The 16271-nt window shown below is 42.9% G+C and overlaps 3 protein-coding genes across 6 annotated transcripts in view; 2 read left to right on the top strand and 1 right to left on the bottom strand.

Annotated features, from left to right (window-relative positions):
* Positions 1-1434: 1434 nt before the first annotated feature.
* Ics (ras suppressor protein 1) lies at positions 1435-3701 on the top strand. Its single transcript, XM_070304536.1, has 8 exons — positions 1435-1641; positions 2155-2205; positions 2290-2410; positions 2491-2609; positions 2680-2762; positions 2858-2972; positions 3042-3174; positions 3361-3701. The coding sequence occupies exons 1-8, from the start codon at positions 1494-1496 to the stop codon at positions 3443-3445; spliced, it is 855 nt and encodes a 284-aa protein (XP_070160637.1). The 5' UTR covers positions 1435-1493; the 3' UTR covers positions 3446-3701.
* Positions 3702-4545: 844 nt separating this feature from the next.
* On the top strand, positions 4546-6334 carry LOC138937881 (tubulin alpha-1 chain). Its single transcript, XM_070304539.1, has 4 exons — positions 4546-4759; positions 4828-5657; positions 5877-6040; positions 6132-6334. Exons 1-4 carry the CDS (start codon positions 4582-4584, stop codon positions 6253-6255), a joined length of 1296 nt encoding a protein of 431 aa, XP_070160640.1. The 5' UTR covers positions 4546-4581; the 3' UTR covers positions 6256-6334.
* A 118-nt stretch (positions 6335-6452) lies between these two features.
* The window catches only part of Neur (E3 ubiquitin-protein ligase neur), a 61085-nt gene continuing 51266 nt past the window's right edge, over positions 6453-16271 (bottom strand). For 2 of the 4 annotated variants that reach the window (XM_070304533.1, XM_070304534.1), the window contains exons 5-7: positions 12442-12608; positions 11085-11653; positions 6455-10643 (exon numbers count right to left, since the gene is read on the bottom strand). In XM_070304533.1, coding sequence (XP_070160634.1) covers positions 9512-10643; positions 11085-11653; positions 12442-12608 — 1868 coding nt within the window. In that variant the 3' untranslated portion in view covers positions 6455-9511. Of the gene's footprint in view, positions 10644-11084; positions 11654-12441; positions 12609-16271 lie in introns of all 4 variants that reach the window. The other 2 variants (XM_070304531.1, XM_070304532.1) reach the window with 2 other exon arrangements.

Below are 16271 nucleotides of genomic sequence, written 5' to 3'. Positions count from 1 at the left end.
ATCCACAAATTTATTGCGAAAGAGCAACGAGCAGAGTCTACAAAGTTTGAGCACGTTCGTTATAAAGGACCACTGTGCGGAGGGACAGCGGCTCGTTGTCCGCTGTTGCGAGCGTCGCGTTTTGAAAGGCGATTGGCTCTCCTCTCTCGTTGCGGTAACGAGATTTGTTTTTTCCGCGCCGTCTTGGCGCGGCGAGACCGGTCACGGCGTCAGTAAATTGACCGATAATGTTGCTTGGCACTGATTACCGGATAGCAATGATGGATACTCGAAGAGGTGGGCGCCCTTCCCCTCCATCGTCGTCGTCGCATGCTCGCGCGTTCCCCTCCCTCTCCACTCCTCTCCTCTCGTCCTGTCCTTTGCCTTTACGTGCACGCCAAGGTCGCTAACCTTACGAGCCCTCGGGTGCTGTTTGGCGCCACACTCTCCTCTCTCCGTACTTTTAGCCGCCGATAACGGAGAGAACGAAACCGGGCACGTGGAGGAAACGGGCCGGCCGGATCATCGCACCGTCGAGATATTTATAGTTTTCGGAAATGCTACCGCGATACTCCGATAATCGTAAGACGTTTCTCTCGTAATATTGAATTTAAATTTAAATATTTAAGCGGCAAAAAATTGCGAAAAGAGAGAGAGATCTCCTAATAGAAAATGATAACAAATCAAGAAATGATCTATTTTGTAAATTGACAAATTCGGGGGGAATTCACAAAAAGGCGACTGTCCGTAATCTTCGATCCGCGGGTCAAATTATCTCGCGCTTCAGATCTTATCCCGCGAGAATTTCCTTTCCTGTTATCTTTAATGTCGCTGCTGATCTCGCATCGTCGTCGTCGCGGAATGCGCGCCGCTCCGGTTTCAACCGCAACGAGCTGCCCGAGGTTGCAGAAAAATTAAAAAATCTCGAACATTATTAAAACCAGTTTATTTAAAACCGTGCCGCCATCTCTCGCGCGATTCTTTCTCGCGATCCCGTCCGTAATTACGCGCGATTTATTAACGCGACGCCGATCAGTTTCGTCTCGCATTTTTCGGGGGGGAGGGGGGCTTCAAACGAATCGTACAGTGTTATCAGAACATTCCGGTTTTTTTTTTTTTGATTCGCGCTTTAAGTTCATACAATTACGAGAAAAAAATTATTAAAATTAAATAAACTACTTTTTTAATTATGCCGCAAAAAAAATGCATAAGGAATTTAAATTATTATTAATACAGAAAAAATTATATATGACAATGAGAGAATAAAGTTATGGCCACTTAAAAAAATGGAAAAATTGCATGTGTACCCTCGTTGATGAAGGAACGTGTCAAATGAGGTACAGGAACCGCCATCTGACGAGCAGAAGGAGGCCGGCTCCGTCGATGGGGACGACTTAAACAGAGTGCGCCGGAGTAATACGCACGGCTCCTATAGGCGTGTGTTCACGCGCACGCTCGAGAGTCCGCGGCACTTCCTTTCGACTAACGTGTATCGTACGGCGATTGCGCGCGCAATGAATCAGACCGCGCCAGTGTCGTGTATTCCTGCGGGGAAGATGTCAAAGGCGAAGAAGGTGCTGGACGAGGCCCGGGAGATCCAGAATCCCGAGCTGGATCTCGCGGACAAGGGTATCGCGACATTCGAGGAGATGCCGGGATTGCGTGAGTCTCATCCAACACTATGTCGCCCTCGCGCGCGTATCGCGCCAAATTAGGTAACTTGTCGAGGCTGGTTTCGTCGACACGACCCGCACAGCGCGGCCATCCGTCAGCGCGTCTCGACCACGTGGGCGTGACAGCGTGCGCGCGCGCACTCGCGCTGTCCTTTTAAATTTGATACTTGGCGCTTAACGTAGAATAACGTAAACCGTAAACGATATATAAATTATCGCGATATTCAGGGTGTGTTCGAACATTAAACGATCAAGCTTCGCCAGTTCTATGAGTAGAAATATAATAATGAATTAATAGAAATACAATAATAATTAAATAGAAATATATATAATAGATATATATATATATATATATATATATATATATATATATATATATAATAAATATAGATAATAATAAATAAAATTAAAATCAAATAATCAACATTGCTAGATGGTGAATTATAAATACCAAGCAATAGTAAACTTTTACTAAAACTGCAAAGACTTTCTTATGTTCCAGTGAATATGATTAATGTAACGAGGCTGACATTAAGTCACAATAAAATTCAAGGTAATGTAGCTTAACGTAATTGTACGCAATATATATCGGATAGTTCAATTGATTCGTCAAAATCGATAACTGCTTTCGATATAGCCGTTCCACCGGGTCTCGCCAATCTAGTCAATCTAGAAATACTGAACCTCTTCAACAATTGCATCATCGAGCTGCCTATATCTCTGTCGCAAATGCCAAAGTTGAGAATCTTAAACGTAGGGTCAGTATAATTTGTAGGACATATTAAGTTTTAACTGAATCACGCGATAGAAATTTACTAGAACGTTTAACTTTCGGCAGAATGAACCGATTAGATGTGCTTCCTCGTGGTTTTGGCGCATTTCCGGTTCTCGAAGTGCTAGATCTGACGTACAACAATCTCAGCGAAAAGAATTTACCCGGAAATTTCTTCATGATGGGTCAGTCGTAGTTTCTAGATTGTTCAACGCGCTTTTCCGTAAATAGTACATTAATTTTTCTCTTCTCTAGAGACCCTAAGAGCGCTCTATCTAGCTGACAACGATTTTGAATATCTGCCGCCTGAGATCGGCCAGTTGAAAAATCTGCAAATTGTAAGAATTGTCAGATACTTTCGCAATTTTACGAAATTGGCTTTGATAGATATCTGTTGATCTTCGATGAGATTATTGAGATTAAAACTTTTTAGCTTGTACTGAGGGAGAACGATCTGGTCGAATTACCGAAAGAAATCGGCGAGCTGACTCGTCTTAGAGAGTTGCATATTCAAGGAAATCGTTTGACAGTATTGCCTCCTGAGATAGGTATGAATAATAAAAATGCGATAAAATAAGTTTATCGTAAAAAGAGGGCTGCATAAGTTTACCTTACAGGCAACTTGGATCTAGTCAGTAACAAAGCGATATTTCGAATGGAGTTCAATCCATGGGTTACTCCGATTGGCGATCAGCTGCAAGTGGGCATATCTCACGTCATGGATTATATTCGCTCGGAAACGTATCGATAGTAGGTGCTCCTATTGCCATTAGGAACTGTCCTGCAGTTGCAATTCACTTAAGAATTAAAAAAGAATTCAAAAAAAATTTAGAAGCTTAAATTTTACGCAAATTTTTTGCTTTTAACATTATAATATAAAACTACTAACATAATTATTGATCGAGGAGTCTGGCCGATAATTGTCACTTTTTACAGCGTTTACAATCGTCATCAAAGCGCCAAAGGTCCGCCACCTCCCATCGAGACCGATAAGAGCAAGAAGATCTCACGTGCTCGTTAACGTTCGCATAATTTTGACTAAATAGTGCTATCTCTGACTAATCTTGTTTTGGATCATTTTTATAAGCCATATATACTGCCAATTAATCGTCCGTTTGCATTAATTAATTTAAAAATTAAATGGTGCCTTTTAGATAACGAGAGATAAGAGATGTACCGTGCATTTTAATAATATTGTATTTTTTTAATTGTCTATTTAATATATGTATACGCATATATATATTATGTACATATTATTTTAATCCAAAAAGAAATTATATATATTAAAAATTTTTTCAATAATCCGTTCCGCGTTTTTTATTAAGAATATTATTAATAATATTAATAATATTATTAATAATAAAAGAGATATTAATCGACAACAATAGAATTAAAAATTTAGGTATGCAAAGCAGATTGGATTACACTCTTTTAAAATGCACTCAGAGTATTTTTATATTATGTATATATATATATATTATTTTAGCATCACAATTTATCGTGAAACCTATAAATATAAATCATTTATTTTAGTAGTAAATAATTGTAAAAATGATGCATTTTTTATGTTATTTTTAAGAGATTGATTTTTTCTTCTATTTGAATTGTTTTGCAATGCAGAGTATAAACGATATGATTCGTTGCAAAAAAAATTTGTCTGAAAATCAAGAAGCTTATTAGATTTTTTCCACCGATTTCCGCTGGTTTCTCTAGGCAACGGGAACAAAATCGCAAAACAAATCGCCTCGCCGTTAGTTTGCGTCAAACATTTTTGGTGTCAATATTGTTTGTTTATCCCACCTTTCCGCTGCAAGCTAAAAGTATCTTCAAAATGGTAAATATCGAAAAATATATAATTTAATTATTTGCAGGCTTAACGCTATTCGAAATTACACATTTTCTTCCGCATAATTAAATGTTGAGTCATTCAAGATAAGCTTTATCAATCTCGAAATAATTCCATATATTTGAAATTAAAAATTATAGATAAGAATATGGATTCGTAAAAAAGATTCATATGATTTTCTGTTTGTGTTATGAAAATATTTTTATAACTAGAGACAGAGAGAGAGATGCGATTTGCGATAAGATACGTTAATTAATTGAAATGAATAGCGCGAGGTACTTTCGATCCACATTGGCCAAGGCGGCGTGCAGATGGGCAACGCCTGCTGGGAGCTTTATTGCTTGGAGCACGGTATACAACCGGATGGTATGTTGCCACCGCAGACTTGTAGTAGCAGCGACGAAGGTTTCCAGACCTTCTTCAGCGAAACGGGCGGCGGGAAATACGTGCCTAGGGCCGTTTTCCTCGATCTCGAACCGACGGTGATAGGTAAGACCGCCGGAGAAAGATACGTCGAAACGATAACGAGATATAGCAAGATTCATACCCGCCCTTAGACGAGGTACGCACGGGAACGTACAACCAGCTGTTCCATCCCGAGCAGCTGATCTCCGGCAAGGAGGACGCCGCCAACAATTACGCGCGCGGTTTCTACACCCTCGGTAAGGAGCTCATCGACCTCGTGTTAGATAGAATCCGCAAGATAGCCGATATGTGCGGCGGCCTGCAAGGCTTCCTCATCTTTCACGCGTTCGGTGGGGGTACCGGGTCCGGCTTCGCCAGTCTGTTGATGGAGCGACTGTCCATGGATTATGGCAAGAAGGCAAAGCTCGAATTCGCCATATATCCGTCGCCGCAGATCTCGACGGCGGTCGTGGAACCGTACAACGCCATCCTCACCACTCACAACACCATAGACAACTCGGACTGCGCGTTTCTCGTCGACAACGAGGCGATCTATGACATTTGCCGACGCAATCTGGATATCGAACGGCCGACCTACACGAATCTGAATCGACTCATCGGTCAGATCGTCTCCTCGATCACGGCATCCCTGAGGTTCGACGGTGCTCTAAACATCGATCTCACCGAGTTCCAGACGAATCTCGTGCCCTATCCCAGGATACACTTTCCTCTCGTCACCTACGCGCCCATTGTATCCAGCGAGAAGGCCTATCACGAGCAGCTCACCGTCATGGAGCTCACCACGGCCTGCTTCGAGCCGGCTATGCAGATGGTCAAGTGCGATCCGCGAAGAGGAAAGTACATGGCCTGCTGTCTGCTGTACAGGGGCGACGTGGTGCCGAAAGACGTTAACGCCTCGATCGCGATCATCAAGACCAAGAGGTCGATACAATTCGTTGATTGGTGCCCGACGGGTTTCAAGGTTAATTATTTGATCCTTTTCAGGAATATTCTTTACGATTCGAGGATCGTCAACGTTCATTTTACGCGCTGTAAACGTAAAACAGAACGGGAGAATGTTCAATCTAATAGTTTGGCGGTCTAGAAAATATTCTCTTCTTCGAAAAAAATTTTAATATTGTATTCTAATATATTTGTGGTATCAGGTGAGGTTTTATTAATTTTATTCGGGAATAAATAGGTAGGGATCAATTACCAACCGCCGACTGTGGTACCGGGCGGTGATCTTGCGAAGGTACAAAGAGCCATGGCCATGTTAGCGAATACCACGGCAATCTCGGAAGCGTGGAGAAGACTGAACAGAAAATTCGATCTCATGTTCAGCAAACGAGCCTTCGTCCATTGGTACACTTTACGTTGATCCTCATTTCGTAAAATTAGAATTAAACTCCTGAACACGGTTTTTATTCACGAATTATATAAAACGCGCCGCCAGGTACGTCGCCGAAAACATGGACGAGAGCGAATTTAACGAAGCTAGGGAAGATTTGGCCGCGTTAGAGAAAGATTACCTCGAGGTCGCAACGGATTCTGCGGATATCGGTGGCGAAGAATATTAATAATCGCTTCTGAAAGACTTGCATGCATTTTGGTGGGATAAATGAACCTTTTTTTTCTTTCTTTTTTATTCGAATGTACCGTTTTTATAGGACTTTTACATTGATTTTTTTGTGTGTTGTCTTATATATTTTATGCATTGTTTTTATTTTAGACTTAAAAGTTTATGCGCGTCTTTGTGATATAATAAAAAGTTGGATCATTCATACTCTGCAATATTGAATTTCTTAATCAGAGACTTGAATAGCTAAAGGGGAATTTCTCGGGAGATAAATTGGAGAAAGGGACTTTGAGAAAGACGTAATAGCGTTCGTAGATATTATAAGCTTTTTATTGTATAGAACAGCACGCGGTTGCGCGGATTATATTACATATGTATAAATTTCCGTCGGCATCTTTACATTACGGTCGGAGAAACTCTCGCATCGCGCACGTAAAACTTTTGTTCTTCTTCGAGTATGGTAAGTGTGGTGTAAAAATCGTGAACGTTTCGTATTTGTGCACGTTACGCTGATACGTGAGAAACTTAAAATAGATATTGCAAAGAAGACGAAAGGAAAGAAACGCGTACTCTCTCGCGGATGTATTAAACTTTGTGAATACAAATATCGAATTAAATAGTTAATCGTATAATTATGATAATAATAAGGGCGATAGTGTTGCGCAAATGATCGAGGCGTGGCCAAGCTGACGACAGAATAACATACGACAATTAATCACGCTGATCACAACAATAACGATGATAGGTTAATCATAAACATTCGTCGTAATTATTATCAAGCATTACTCTCTCTCTTACTCTATTTCTCTCTTTCTCTCTCGCTCTTTCGTCGCTTCGTCAGCGACGTGTTTTTTTTCTTTTTTTTTTTTTTACTGGTTCTTATCGTCGTATCGTATTCAATAGAATAATAATAATAATAATCTATTGTTATATTCTTTAATAGAATCTCGGACACGCCGTTCGCTGGCAGACGCGCGTGATATAATTTGCATCTTCCTCCTCGTATCTATAAAATTTCTCGGTCTACCTCTCTCCCTGTATTCTACCTATCTCCCTCTTCCGTTTACTTAAAAGAAAAAAGGGGGAAACAATTTTCTTTTTATCATACTTTTTGGATTGGCAGACTGAGCCTGCCACTCGCTGGACTAGAGATTTTCACTACCGCTTTATTGCGCATCCGTTATTATAGTCGAAAGGAGAACATTGCTCCTTCGCTTCTCATTAAAAATTAATTCTTTAAAGGGCCAGACACTTTGCCTCTCTCTCTCTCTCTTTCTCCCTCCCTCCCTCTCCCTTAGCTCGAAAATAGTTTCTTCCATTTTCTCTCGATTGTAAAAAATTTGTCGTCTTCCTCCCCCGGGCAGACGAATCGCAAAATAATTTTTTACGATACTTGTCGTGGACAAAACTTCGTTTCGTTCATAACGGATCAAAGAGCGTCGTGCGAATTCGCGTTTACGAAGACCTTCAGAGACGAATTTTGCCTAGGGCAATGTCTCTTCGAGATGAAATTTTTTACAAACACGCAGTTAACAAAACACTGAGGCCACGAAGCATCACCTCGAAAATTAAGCAGAATTTTTCCGAAGGCTCAACATGAGTTGCTAAAAATAAAAATACGAAAGTAACGCGTTGGTCGGCGGAATTTGAAACAAATATAAATCTTTTATCGCTCCAAGTTCCGTCGAATAGTATCCAAAACAAGGTTTTACTATGAAAACTCGCAACGATTACATCAACTTCCATATTAACTGTTTCTGTAAAAAAATTGCGCTTATAAGGTCTGATTGTCAGATATAATTAAACGCGATATTTGTGCCACGATCTATCGATCCAATTAATCTGTCTAACGTTTTAGCGTTGCAGCAAAACGTCGTTCAATTAGATTTAAGCGAACTGTCATCTTCGGGGCTGCCCGCACTCGAGTTAACAATAAGTATCACGAAGGGCAGAGAAACAGACGCTTAGGATCTTTGGTAAAATCCCGCCTGAAATATTGGCGGCGATCATAAACGTTCTCAAACGTTGAAGGCGAAAATGATCGAAAGAGCTAAACAGTTTTGTATCCCGAGCCCATCATTTTCTCGTGACTAAGATGCAGGATGATAAACAAGATCTTTTTGATCGTCCTAGAAGACGGCGGAATGCGCGAATAAGCTTTCCAAATGCCCTAGGCGTCGTAGATTCGCTAAAGTTCGCACTAAATCACACGGTCCATTAAATAATAATCATGCTACGAGATAATGACTATGTTAATCCACCAATCATACTATAATCGGCAAATCGTAAAAATAATAGCAATTGTGGCAAACAAAGCTGCTCGCGAATAATTAAAGACAATTATAATGGTCGAATAACTAATAATGTAATCGATAATAACGATAGTATTAATATTAATAATAAAAATATAATAGTAATATAATGATAATGATAATAAAATAATAATATTAAAGGTTGGAAGAGTAGTATGACAGTATAGTAATAATAATAGTGATAGTAGTAGTAATAGTTCAGAGCGGTACTAGTAATCGTGGTAATTGTAGTAACGATTATGTCGCTTGTGAAAATATCTAGGATCGATCTGTCTCTTTTTGTCGATGACGTAATCGCATTCATTCGCGCGTTTCTCTCACTCACAGACTGGCAGACAGCATATCGATATATAAGCAAACTCAATCAACTATAGCGATTTATCACTCATTCTCTTTCTCTCTCTCTCTCTCATTTGTTCGAATCCGCTGCGATTCATCTCCGTATTCTCGCCTGATCAGTAACGGCGGCAGTGATCGCGATTTTGAAAGCACTGCTTTCTTTGTGCACGATGCGATGGTCCACCTATTGACATGTTAATTGACAATGACGCGGTATCATTGGCACGTCGGGAACTGCTTAATTTTAATCCGTATAACTTGACGCGAGGCGTCTCGTTAACAAATAATTACGTTATTTCCTCGTATATTTTACGCGTCTCACGGTTCATTTAAAAAAAAAAGAAAAAAAAGATATAATGGCAGTGAAAACGGCGGCTTCCGCTTCGATTCTACGTTCGTTTATTTGTTCCGCTGGCGAGAAGGGCGACGGTGATGAAGCGCGGTGGATTCGACGCGGAAGGAAACCAAGACGACGGAAGCACAATGATGGACGCAGCGGCGGTGGTGGAAACCGGGTATATGCACATCCGCGATCTCTCTCTCTCTCTCTCTCTCTCTCTCTTTCTCTCTCTCTCGCACTCTCACGTTCTCTCAATTCGAAACCGTTCAGGAGCGGTAGATGCGAATAACGTCGCGGATCGGTGCCCGGCAGAGCGGACAGTGACCTCCGCCCTTGCCGCGCCATTGCTGAATCGCGCAGGTATAGCACATGCACATGTGGCCGCACATGTAGAGCACGCTGTCGATGCTGCGCTCGTAGCAGATGGAGCACTCGCTCGGCTGGCCGGCGAGAGTCGGCTGCAGACCTTCGCTCCATTGCTGCAAATGGGACGGCGTTGCGTGTGCCGCGTGCGTCAAGGTGCCCTCCAGGCTCTGATAGGTGACCGGGTCGACGTACGTGGATGAACCGGTGCTGGCCATAGTACCGGTTAACGGCGGCGAGGACTGTCTCGAGGAACCGGGATGCGGTACCGGCGCGGGTGCGGCTGCGGAAAGATGCACCGGTTGCGGCGGTGGATTTCTGTGCGTCGCGGACGCGTAGATCGGTTGCGGCGTGGGTGGCGGTGGCGTCGAATAACCAGCCTGCGGTGGCAAATTCACGACGAGTACGGTGCCACCGCCCACGGCCGGCTTAAACTGCACCATCTCGGAGAATCTCGATAATTCCGTAGCGGCGTTGCTGTGATTTGAGTGTTGCTGCTGCTGCTGCTGCTGCTGTTGCTGTTGAACAATGGGGTTGGCAGGCGATGAGTTGCTCTGACGTTGTCGAGGTGGCGATGTCGGTCTGCTGGCTAGCATTCTCACACGTTGAGTACTCCCGTAGGCGTCCACGAATGCCCATAGCTGGAGACTTTGATCGACGTGCATGACAACGTTGGGCGGGCCGCCGTTTTTGCTCATCTGGACCTCGCCGTAGTGCGTGACCGTGAAGGCAATCTCGTCACCGGGCTGGGGACTCGACGCTACGTCCTTGGAGACCACCCAGTATTCGGGGCGATCTAGTAGCAGGTCGCTGTCGTCTGGCAGATCCTCCGCTGTGAGCCGCGCCGGGTCGCACGAAGTCAAGCCTAGAGCTAGAGCGCCTACGTACATCGGCTCCGTTGAAAGAATCTGCACGACCAGTCGCTCACCCAGTAGCAATGGTCGACCCGTGAACGCGTAGCCGTGACAGAATTCCGTGTCGGTGCGCGTCGCCACGCACTGTTGGTTGCTGAAACGGATGTTTCTGCCCCGAGTGCTGCGGAAAAACAAAACCAGGAAATAGTTAGTCTTGGGAAACCGTGAAAAGCGGATGGCGAATTAGTTCTATGTGGCTGAACGGCGGTATAAAGAATCGTTGGTAGTTTCTCCATGGCTTAATGCCTTCTATCGTAGACTGATGACTTTCAACTATTACGTCTCTTATATCACTTACGTGAACTGCTTTGAAAAAGATCGTATAAAGCGTTATTAATCTAATCAAACGACTTGGAAAACGAATCGGAAAACTTAATCGTGTAAAATTCAAAGCGGACAAGTTGCTCCGAGATAATTTTTTTTCTCAATCGCACGACTCAAGACTGAATTAAAACTAGCGAGTGCAAGAACCTTTTCCACGACGCGTCACGTTAGCTCGCATTGATTAGACCTAGATCAGGCGGATGAGCGACGCAGACGACCTAACGCGATCGATACTCACGAGTGGAAGGGCAAAGGAGTGAAGATGACGCCGGGGGGTTGAAATCTAAGTCCTGGTAGCTCGACGTCGGGTTCATGATGGATCGACATGTTCTGCATAGATGGTACGATTATCCTTTCAACGTCTCGGCCGGCGTTGCTGGCATCGTCCATGGCCGAGTGCCTGCTGTGCTGGGCATTGTCCTCGTTGCTGTGCTCGGCGCCCCTGCGGATGTTGTTGAAATGCTGGCGATTCGGGTCGACGAACTCGATCGCCGTGCTGTTGCCGTAAACGTCGATGATCGCCCATAGCGGGCCACGGGTCTCGACGCCGCTGAAGAAGAGGCCCTTCTCCTCTCCATTAACACCAAAATGCACGTCGCCAGCCGATGTGACGTAATAGAAGAGCACCGTGTCCCTTTCGGCGAATCGCTCGGCGAGCGCCTTAGCCCAGTAGCCGGGCTTGTTCGTCAAATCTGGACATGCGTATCTTGGCAGGCCACTCCGTAGGTTGATAGGATCGTTGCTGGTGAAGCCAAAGCGAATCACGCCGCTCCAATTGTCGGAGATCTCCAGAAACTTGACGCAGACCTGCATTGTTCGAGAAAAACAAACATATAACTTAGTCGTGCATTAATTTTTCAGACTACGTTTACACGTCACCCCTAATCCGTAGTTCTGAGACTGGTCAATCACGGTTATTCCATTCTTCAGAGGAATAGCTGTAATTGGCCAGTTTTACGACTACGGATGTTATTAGACCCGATTAAGGATACCGTATAACAGAACTCTCAGAGAAAAAAGGAGAAGGGAATGATATTTTGAAATTACGGCGGAGACGAGCGATCGAGCGATCCTAAAATGGAGTTTTATCCGAGGCATCTTCGCGAATTGTGTCGGATCACGTCCCACGTGATTATAATTGTACATCGTGCCAGCGCGATTAGTTTCAATCCATCGTAAAGAAACCGAAAATACGCCTAACGCGACGCCCACACGCTCTATTAGCGGTGTTCGTTCATTTACACGAAGGTCTTGGAAGACCGGCTAACATCATCGTTTTTTTTTTTTTAGCGCGGTTATACCAATCACACTCGTGTTATCCAACATTACAAACAAGAAGGTATACAAGATAAGTTGACGCGAATCGCTATCCGGGAGCTTGTAATTCTAACACGGAACGATACGCAAAACAACGACTCGCGAAATAAAAAGGTCCCCTACCCCTCCCGTCCTCCCTGGTTCATAATTGCTGTCGATAGTCCGTTCTAATATTCGAGAAATGCGATCGGCGATCTCTCGAGCGGAACGATAGTCGTCGGTTTCCCACAATTAGCGGGATTCGATTATAAAAGTCGCGGTCGCGAAAAATTCCTCACCTTCTCGCCCACTCGGACGGGTCTGGCGCTGAAGGTGACACCCTTGCAAAAACTCTCGTGCCTCCGAGCGATCGTGCCGCCATTGCACAGCCTGATGTTGTCACCGTGGACGTGGTGAAACGTCAACGGCGGCAGGTTGTTGGTACCCGCGCTCGAGGATCTGGGCGCTGTAACAGAAAGCGTCGATCGTTAGATAACGATACTTTACATTCGCGCGATATCCACGTAATTGTACGTAGCTATTATCTCGGCAGATTTATCTATGTACGAATATACGTATATTTTCAGTTTCAATTTACTTGTTTCGCAATTTATTTTCGCGTTGCTTCGTAATTTATATACTAATATCGCTGGAATGTGTGCATAATATGTAATGTTTATTTTTATTCAAGGCCGTCATGTGTGATTGTGTGAAGTTCGAGAAAAACATTAGCATCAACGTCGACTTCCTTTTCCCCGGGATATATTTGTAAACTTTAGAAACTTACGAAGATATCATATATTTTCATACGTTCCATATAAGACTTATAGACCCAGTTTTCTTTAATAATAAACTGATGATCTTTAGGAATCTTTTTAAAGAATATTAGAGGTCGATCTTTTTGACGTTTTACATATGTTTTTGTTGATGCTTAAAAGGCACGTAATAAAAAATAAATGGGAAAAAAAACAACAAATATCCAAGATTTAAAAATACCGATGTACTGTTTAAATGTCAATAAAAATATATATAAAATGTCAGAAAAAGATCGATGACCGGCAATCTTTAATTTACAAACATCGTTGAAAGGAATGAAAGTAGAATTTTGCCGCAAGAAATAGGCCATCGACCATGTTGTAGCGAATTTGTCGGGAAATTCACTCGAGACAGATAACCACTTCGCGAATGAGGAACAAAGGAGTTTTGCTCCGACAGCGCAGGGAAAAGAGGGAGAGATTCGCGCGGGAAACTCTCGGATACAAAAGCACACCTTTCATCGGGGCACGTCGAGCGTATCTAGTCTGGTATTTCATAATGCCGGCTCGCCGATCCGGAATGCGGGGATACTCTCGTAATATCTTGAGGCGAAGACGGTCGCGTTGGTGCATCAACGTAAAGGGAGAATCTTTGTAGAATCGCCTCGATACAATCGGCCAAGATTTTTGAATATAATTAACGCTCAATCCGAAGTTCTTTAAATATTAGACACCATCATCTATCGAACACTTTGATTCATCACTCACAGGCAACAGCCCACAGACGCGATAATATTTATTAATCAATTGATAATTATATAAATTTTGAAGGAATTTGCAAGAAAGCTTTGTGTATGAATACTTCGTAAGTCTTTGTGTTGTCGATTTGAAAGTAAACCAGGAGTGCCGCGTCGATTCGACCGGCGCTCGCGAGAGCCTCTTTCTTACTGACTATCGATATGCCAAGGCGCGTAGCCGATATTGTATGCTCGCCGGAAACCGCACGTTTCATACCGGAAGCGACCCGCGCGCGGATGCCAAGTATCGAAGTACGCGATCCGCTTTCTTCGCAAAACGGATGCGGCCCGAAAAACCACCGTTATGACAAGTAAAGAGGAAACTGTCGATTTACACCTTGATGACTTTGGTCGTCAACTTGCCGTGCTTCCCTTGCATTCGTACAGATAAAAGGGGAACGCTTCAACATATCCGCGAATTGGTAACAGTAAAATACTCGCGACATGTTGAAGAAATGTTGTATCATGTCGGGAATCTTAAGCGTAAAGGATAATTAATATTCTGCCAGAAATTAATAGATCGTCGAAAATTGATTGTCTTACACGTCTATTATGAGAATTGTTTGCTCATAAAATGTGTTAGCAAAATATACATTTATATAAACAGTTCTTACACGTCTATTATAAGAATTGTTTGCTCATAAAATATACATTTATATAAACGGTCCATTCACGAGAACTGCTAGTCTATAATATTAGTTTACAAGGTTTTGTGGCAGAGCATTTGAACACTGTTTCTAGAGTACTTTTAAACGCCGTTATCAAAAAATTTCTATCAAGTCAGGTTTTCAAGAAAAACGTTTGAAACCCGCCAAAAATACGTTCCGTATCATTTTTGAAAATTTGTCGCGGACGAACCCGATGTGCAAGAGACTTCAGACAGGGCTTAAATGAAAGCTGGAACATTAAATTTTAATATAAAAATATCGAATCTTTTACCTGCAATCGGACCGCATGGGACAATCGTTTTACTTGACGCAGAGCGACTACATTTAAAAACAAAGCGTGCCTGATGTTCGATTGTACCTGCGGTAAAAGATTCGATATTTTTATATTAAAGTATAATGTTCAAACTTTCATCTCAGTCCTGTTTCCATGAGTTTTCAAAAATGGTAAGAAACGCGTTTTTTGGGCGATTTCAATTCTGTTTTTCTCAAAAACCTCACCTGATAAATCATTTTTTTGCCTTGCGGATTCCAGCGTCTCAGAATATATTTTAAAAAATTGTTTTCATTTTTGGCACTAAAAAAAGTGTGAAATTTGTAAACTAGTGTAATTAGACGACGCGAGGAGATGTACGCGATAAGAAGTCAACGGCGGATACTAATCCCTAACGATATCAATCCGCTATAATCGAATGGGGTATCGTCAAGATCGACAGAATAATCGACGTATCGATAAAAATCGCGGATCGCGCGTTCGATTTCTCACGCTCCCGGTAAGGTGCGTGTATTAGGAAACGCGCTAATTGTAATTTCTGATTCTCCTCGTCGAGAACGCGGTCGCGCTTTTTTTCTCCTCCCTCCCCCCCCCTCCCACCCTCTTCCCTCGCACGCGGAACCGTTACGGCCGCGGTGCGGTGTAAAAAGCGTAATGCGTAGACTTCCAGGATCTTACGAGGATTACAAGTGTCGTTTCGACGCGAGGTCACGATTGCGCGCCACGCAAACTTCATCGTCCGACTCTTGTTTCACTTCTTTGACTCGTCGTATTTCTCGCACAGTTTTCGACCGGTCACCCGAAAGTATCCTGGTCGCCCGCGACCAGGCACCATTACGAAATCATACGAAGTCATCCGGTTAGAGTTCTTTCCTGGAATTGGAATATTAATCTCGTAAACTAAATCGGCTACAGATTTTATTACGCCATTATGGAGACTAATAAAGAAATCGGAATAAATCCAAGGATATTGTGAATTGTGAATGCTATTCAGAAATATTATTGAACATGTACCTGGCAATATCTGCTGATGAAATATCAATATTTACTCTTAAAACGAGATATCGATTTCTGAGATTCAATTATGAAATAAAATAAATAAACATCTGTTCATAAGTCGCAAATTAATTTCTTCTCCTTCTACATCTCACGGGATAAGAAAAGAATTTGTTGCGAGAATACACGTTCCTAATTAATTAATCATTTTTTAAATATTATTATGCTTCGCGAAAATTAATTGTGACAATTGAATAACGATCAACAGTTTCAAAGTCGCGACCGTAAAACAAGACCGTGATTTTCAACTATATGGGAACGGGAAAGAGCAAACGAAGCGCATCGCGCCGAAAGTATTGTACAATCCTGAGGATTGTACGCGTCGTTGTTTAGCCACGATTAGTCACGCAAGACGTGATTCTCGAGACGCATCTCGATCGGTAGAGACGCCCGGCCGTGGGAATGTTATGATGTATACCGTTGCATCTCTCGTCGGCGTTCTTGTTGGCCCCGACGTTGGAGAGCAAACCATGACTCCATTTACCCCTCGCAATCGGCCACTTATTCGCCACTGCCGTCCTAGCGTGCCTGAAGGCGAGGAACATTTCGCCAGCTGAACACCTGAACTCGGCCATCTTCGCA

The sequence above is a fragment of the Polyergus mexicanus genome, unplaced genomic scaffold (assembly GCF_030449975.1).
Source record: "Polyergus mexicanus isolate NDT 795.1 unplaced genomic scaffold, iyPolMexi1.0 SCAF_11, whole genome shotgun sequence".
NCBI lineage: Eukaryota > Metazoa > Arthropoda > Insecta > Hymenoptera > Formicidae > Polyergus > Polyergus mexicanus.
This window is presented reverse-complemented; position numbering and strand designations above follow the sequence as displayed.

Coding starts and splice junctions, on each gene's coding strand:
- Ics (XM_070304536.1), top strand. CDS start 1,494: ATGAATCAGACCGCGCCAGTGTCGTGTATTCCTGCGGGGAAGATGTCA. Junction 1,642..2,154: donor CGAGGAGATGCCGGGATTGC/GTGAGTCTCATC, acceptor CTTATGTTCCAG/TGAATATGATTAATGTAACG. Junction 2,763..2,857: donor AGTTGAAAAATCTGCAAATT/GTAAGAATTGTC, acceptor AAAACTTTTTAG/CTTGTACTGAGGGAGAACGA.
- LOC138937881 (XM_070304539.1), top strand. CDS start 4,582: ATGGGCAACGCCTGCTGGGAGCTTTATTGCTTGGAGCACGGTATACAA. Junction 5,658..5,876: donor GGTGCCCGACGGGTTTCAAG/GTTAATTATTTG, acceptor GGGAATAAATAG/GTAGGGATCAATTACCAACC. Junction 6,041..6,131: donor AAACGAGCCTTCGTCCATTG/GTACACTTTACG, acceptor ACGCGCCGCCAG/GTACGTCGCCGAAAACATGG.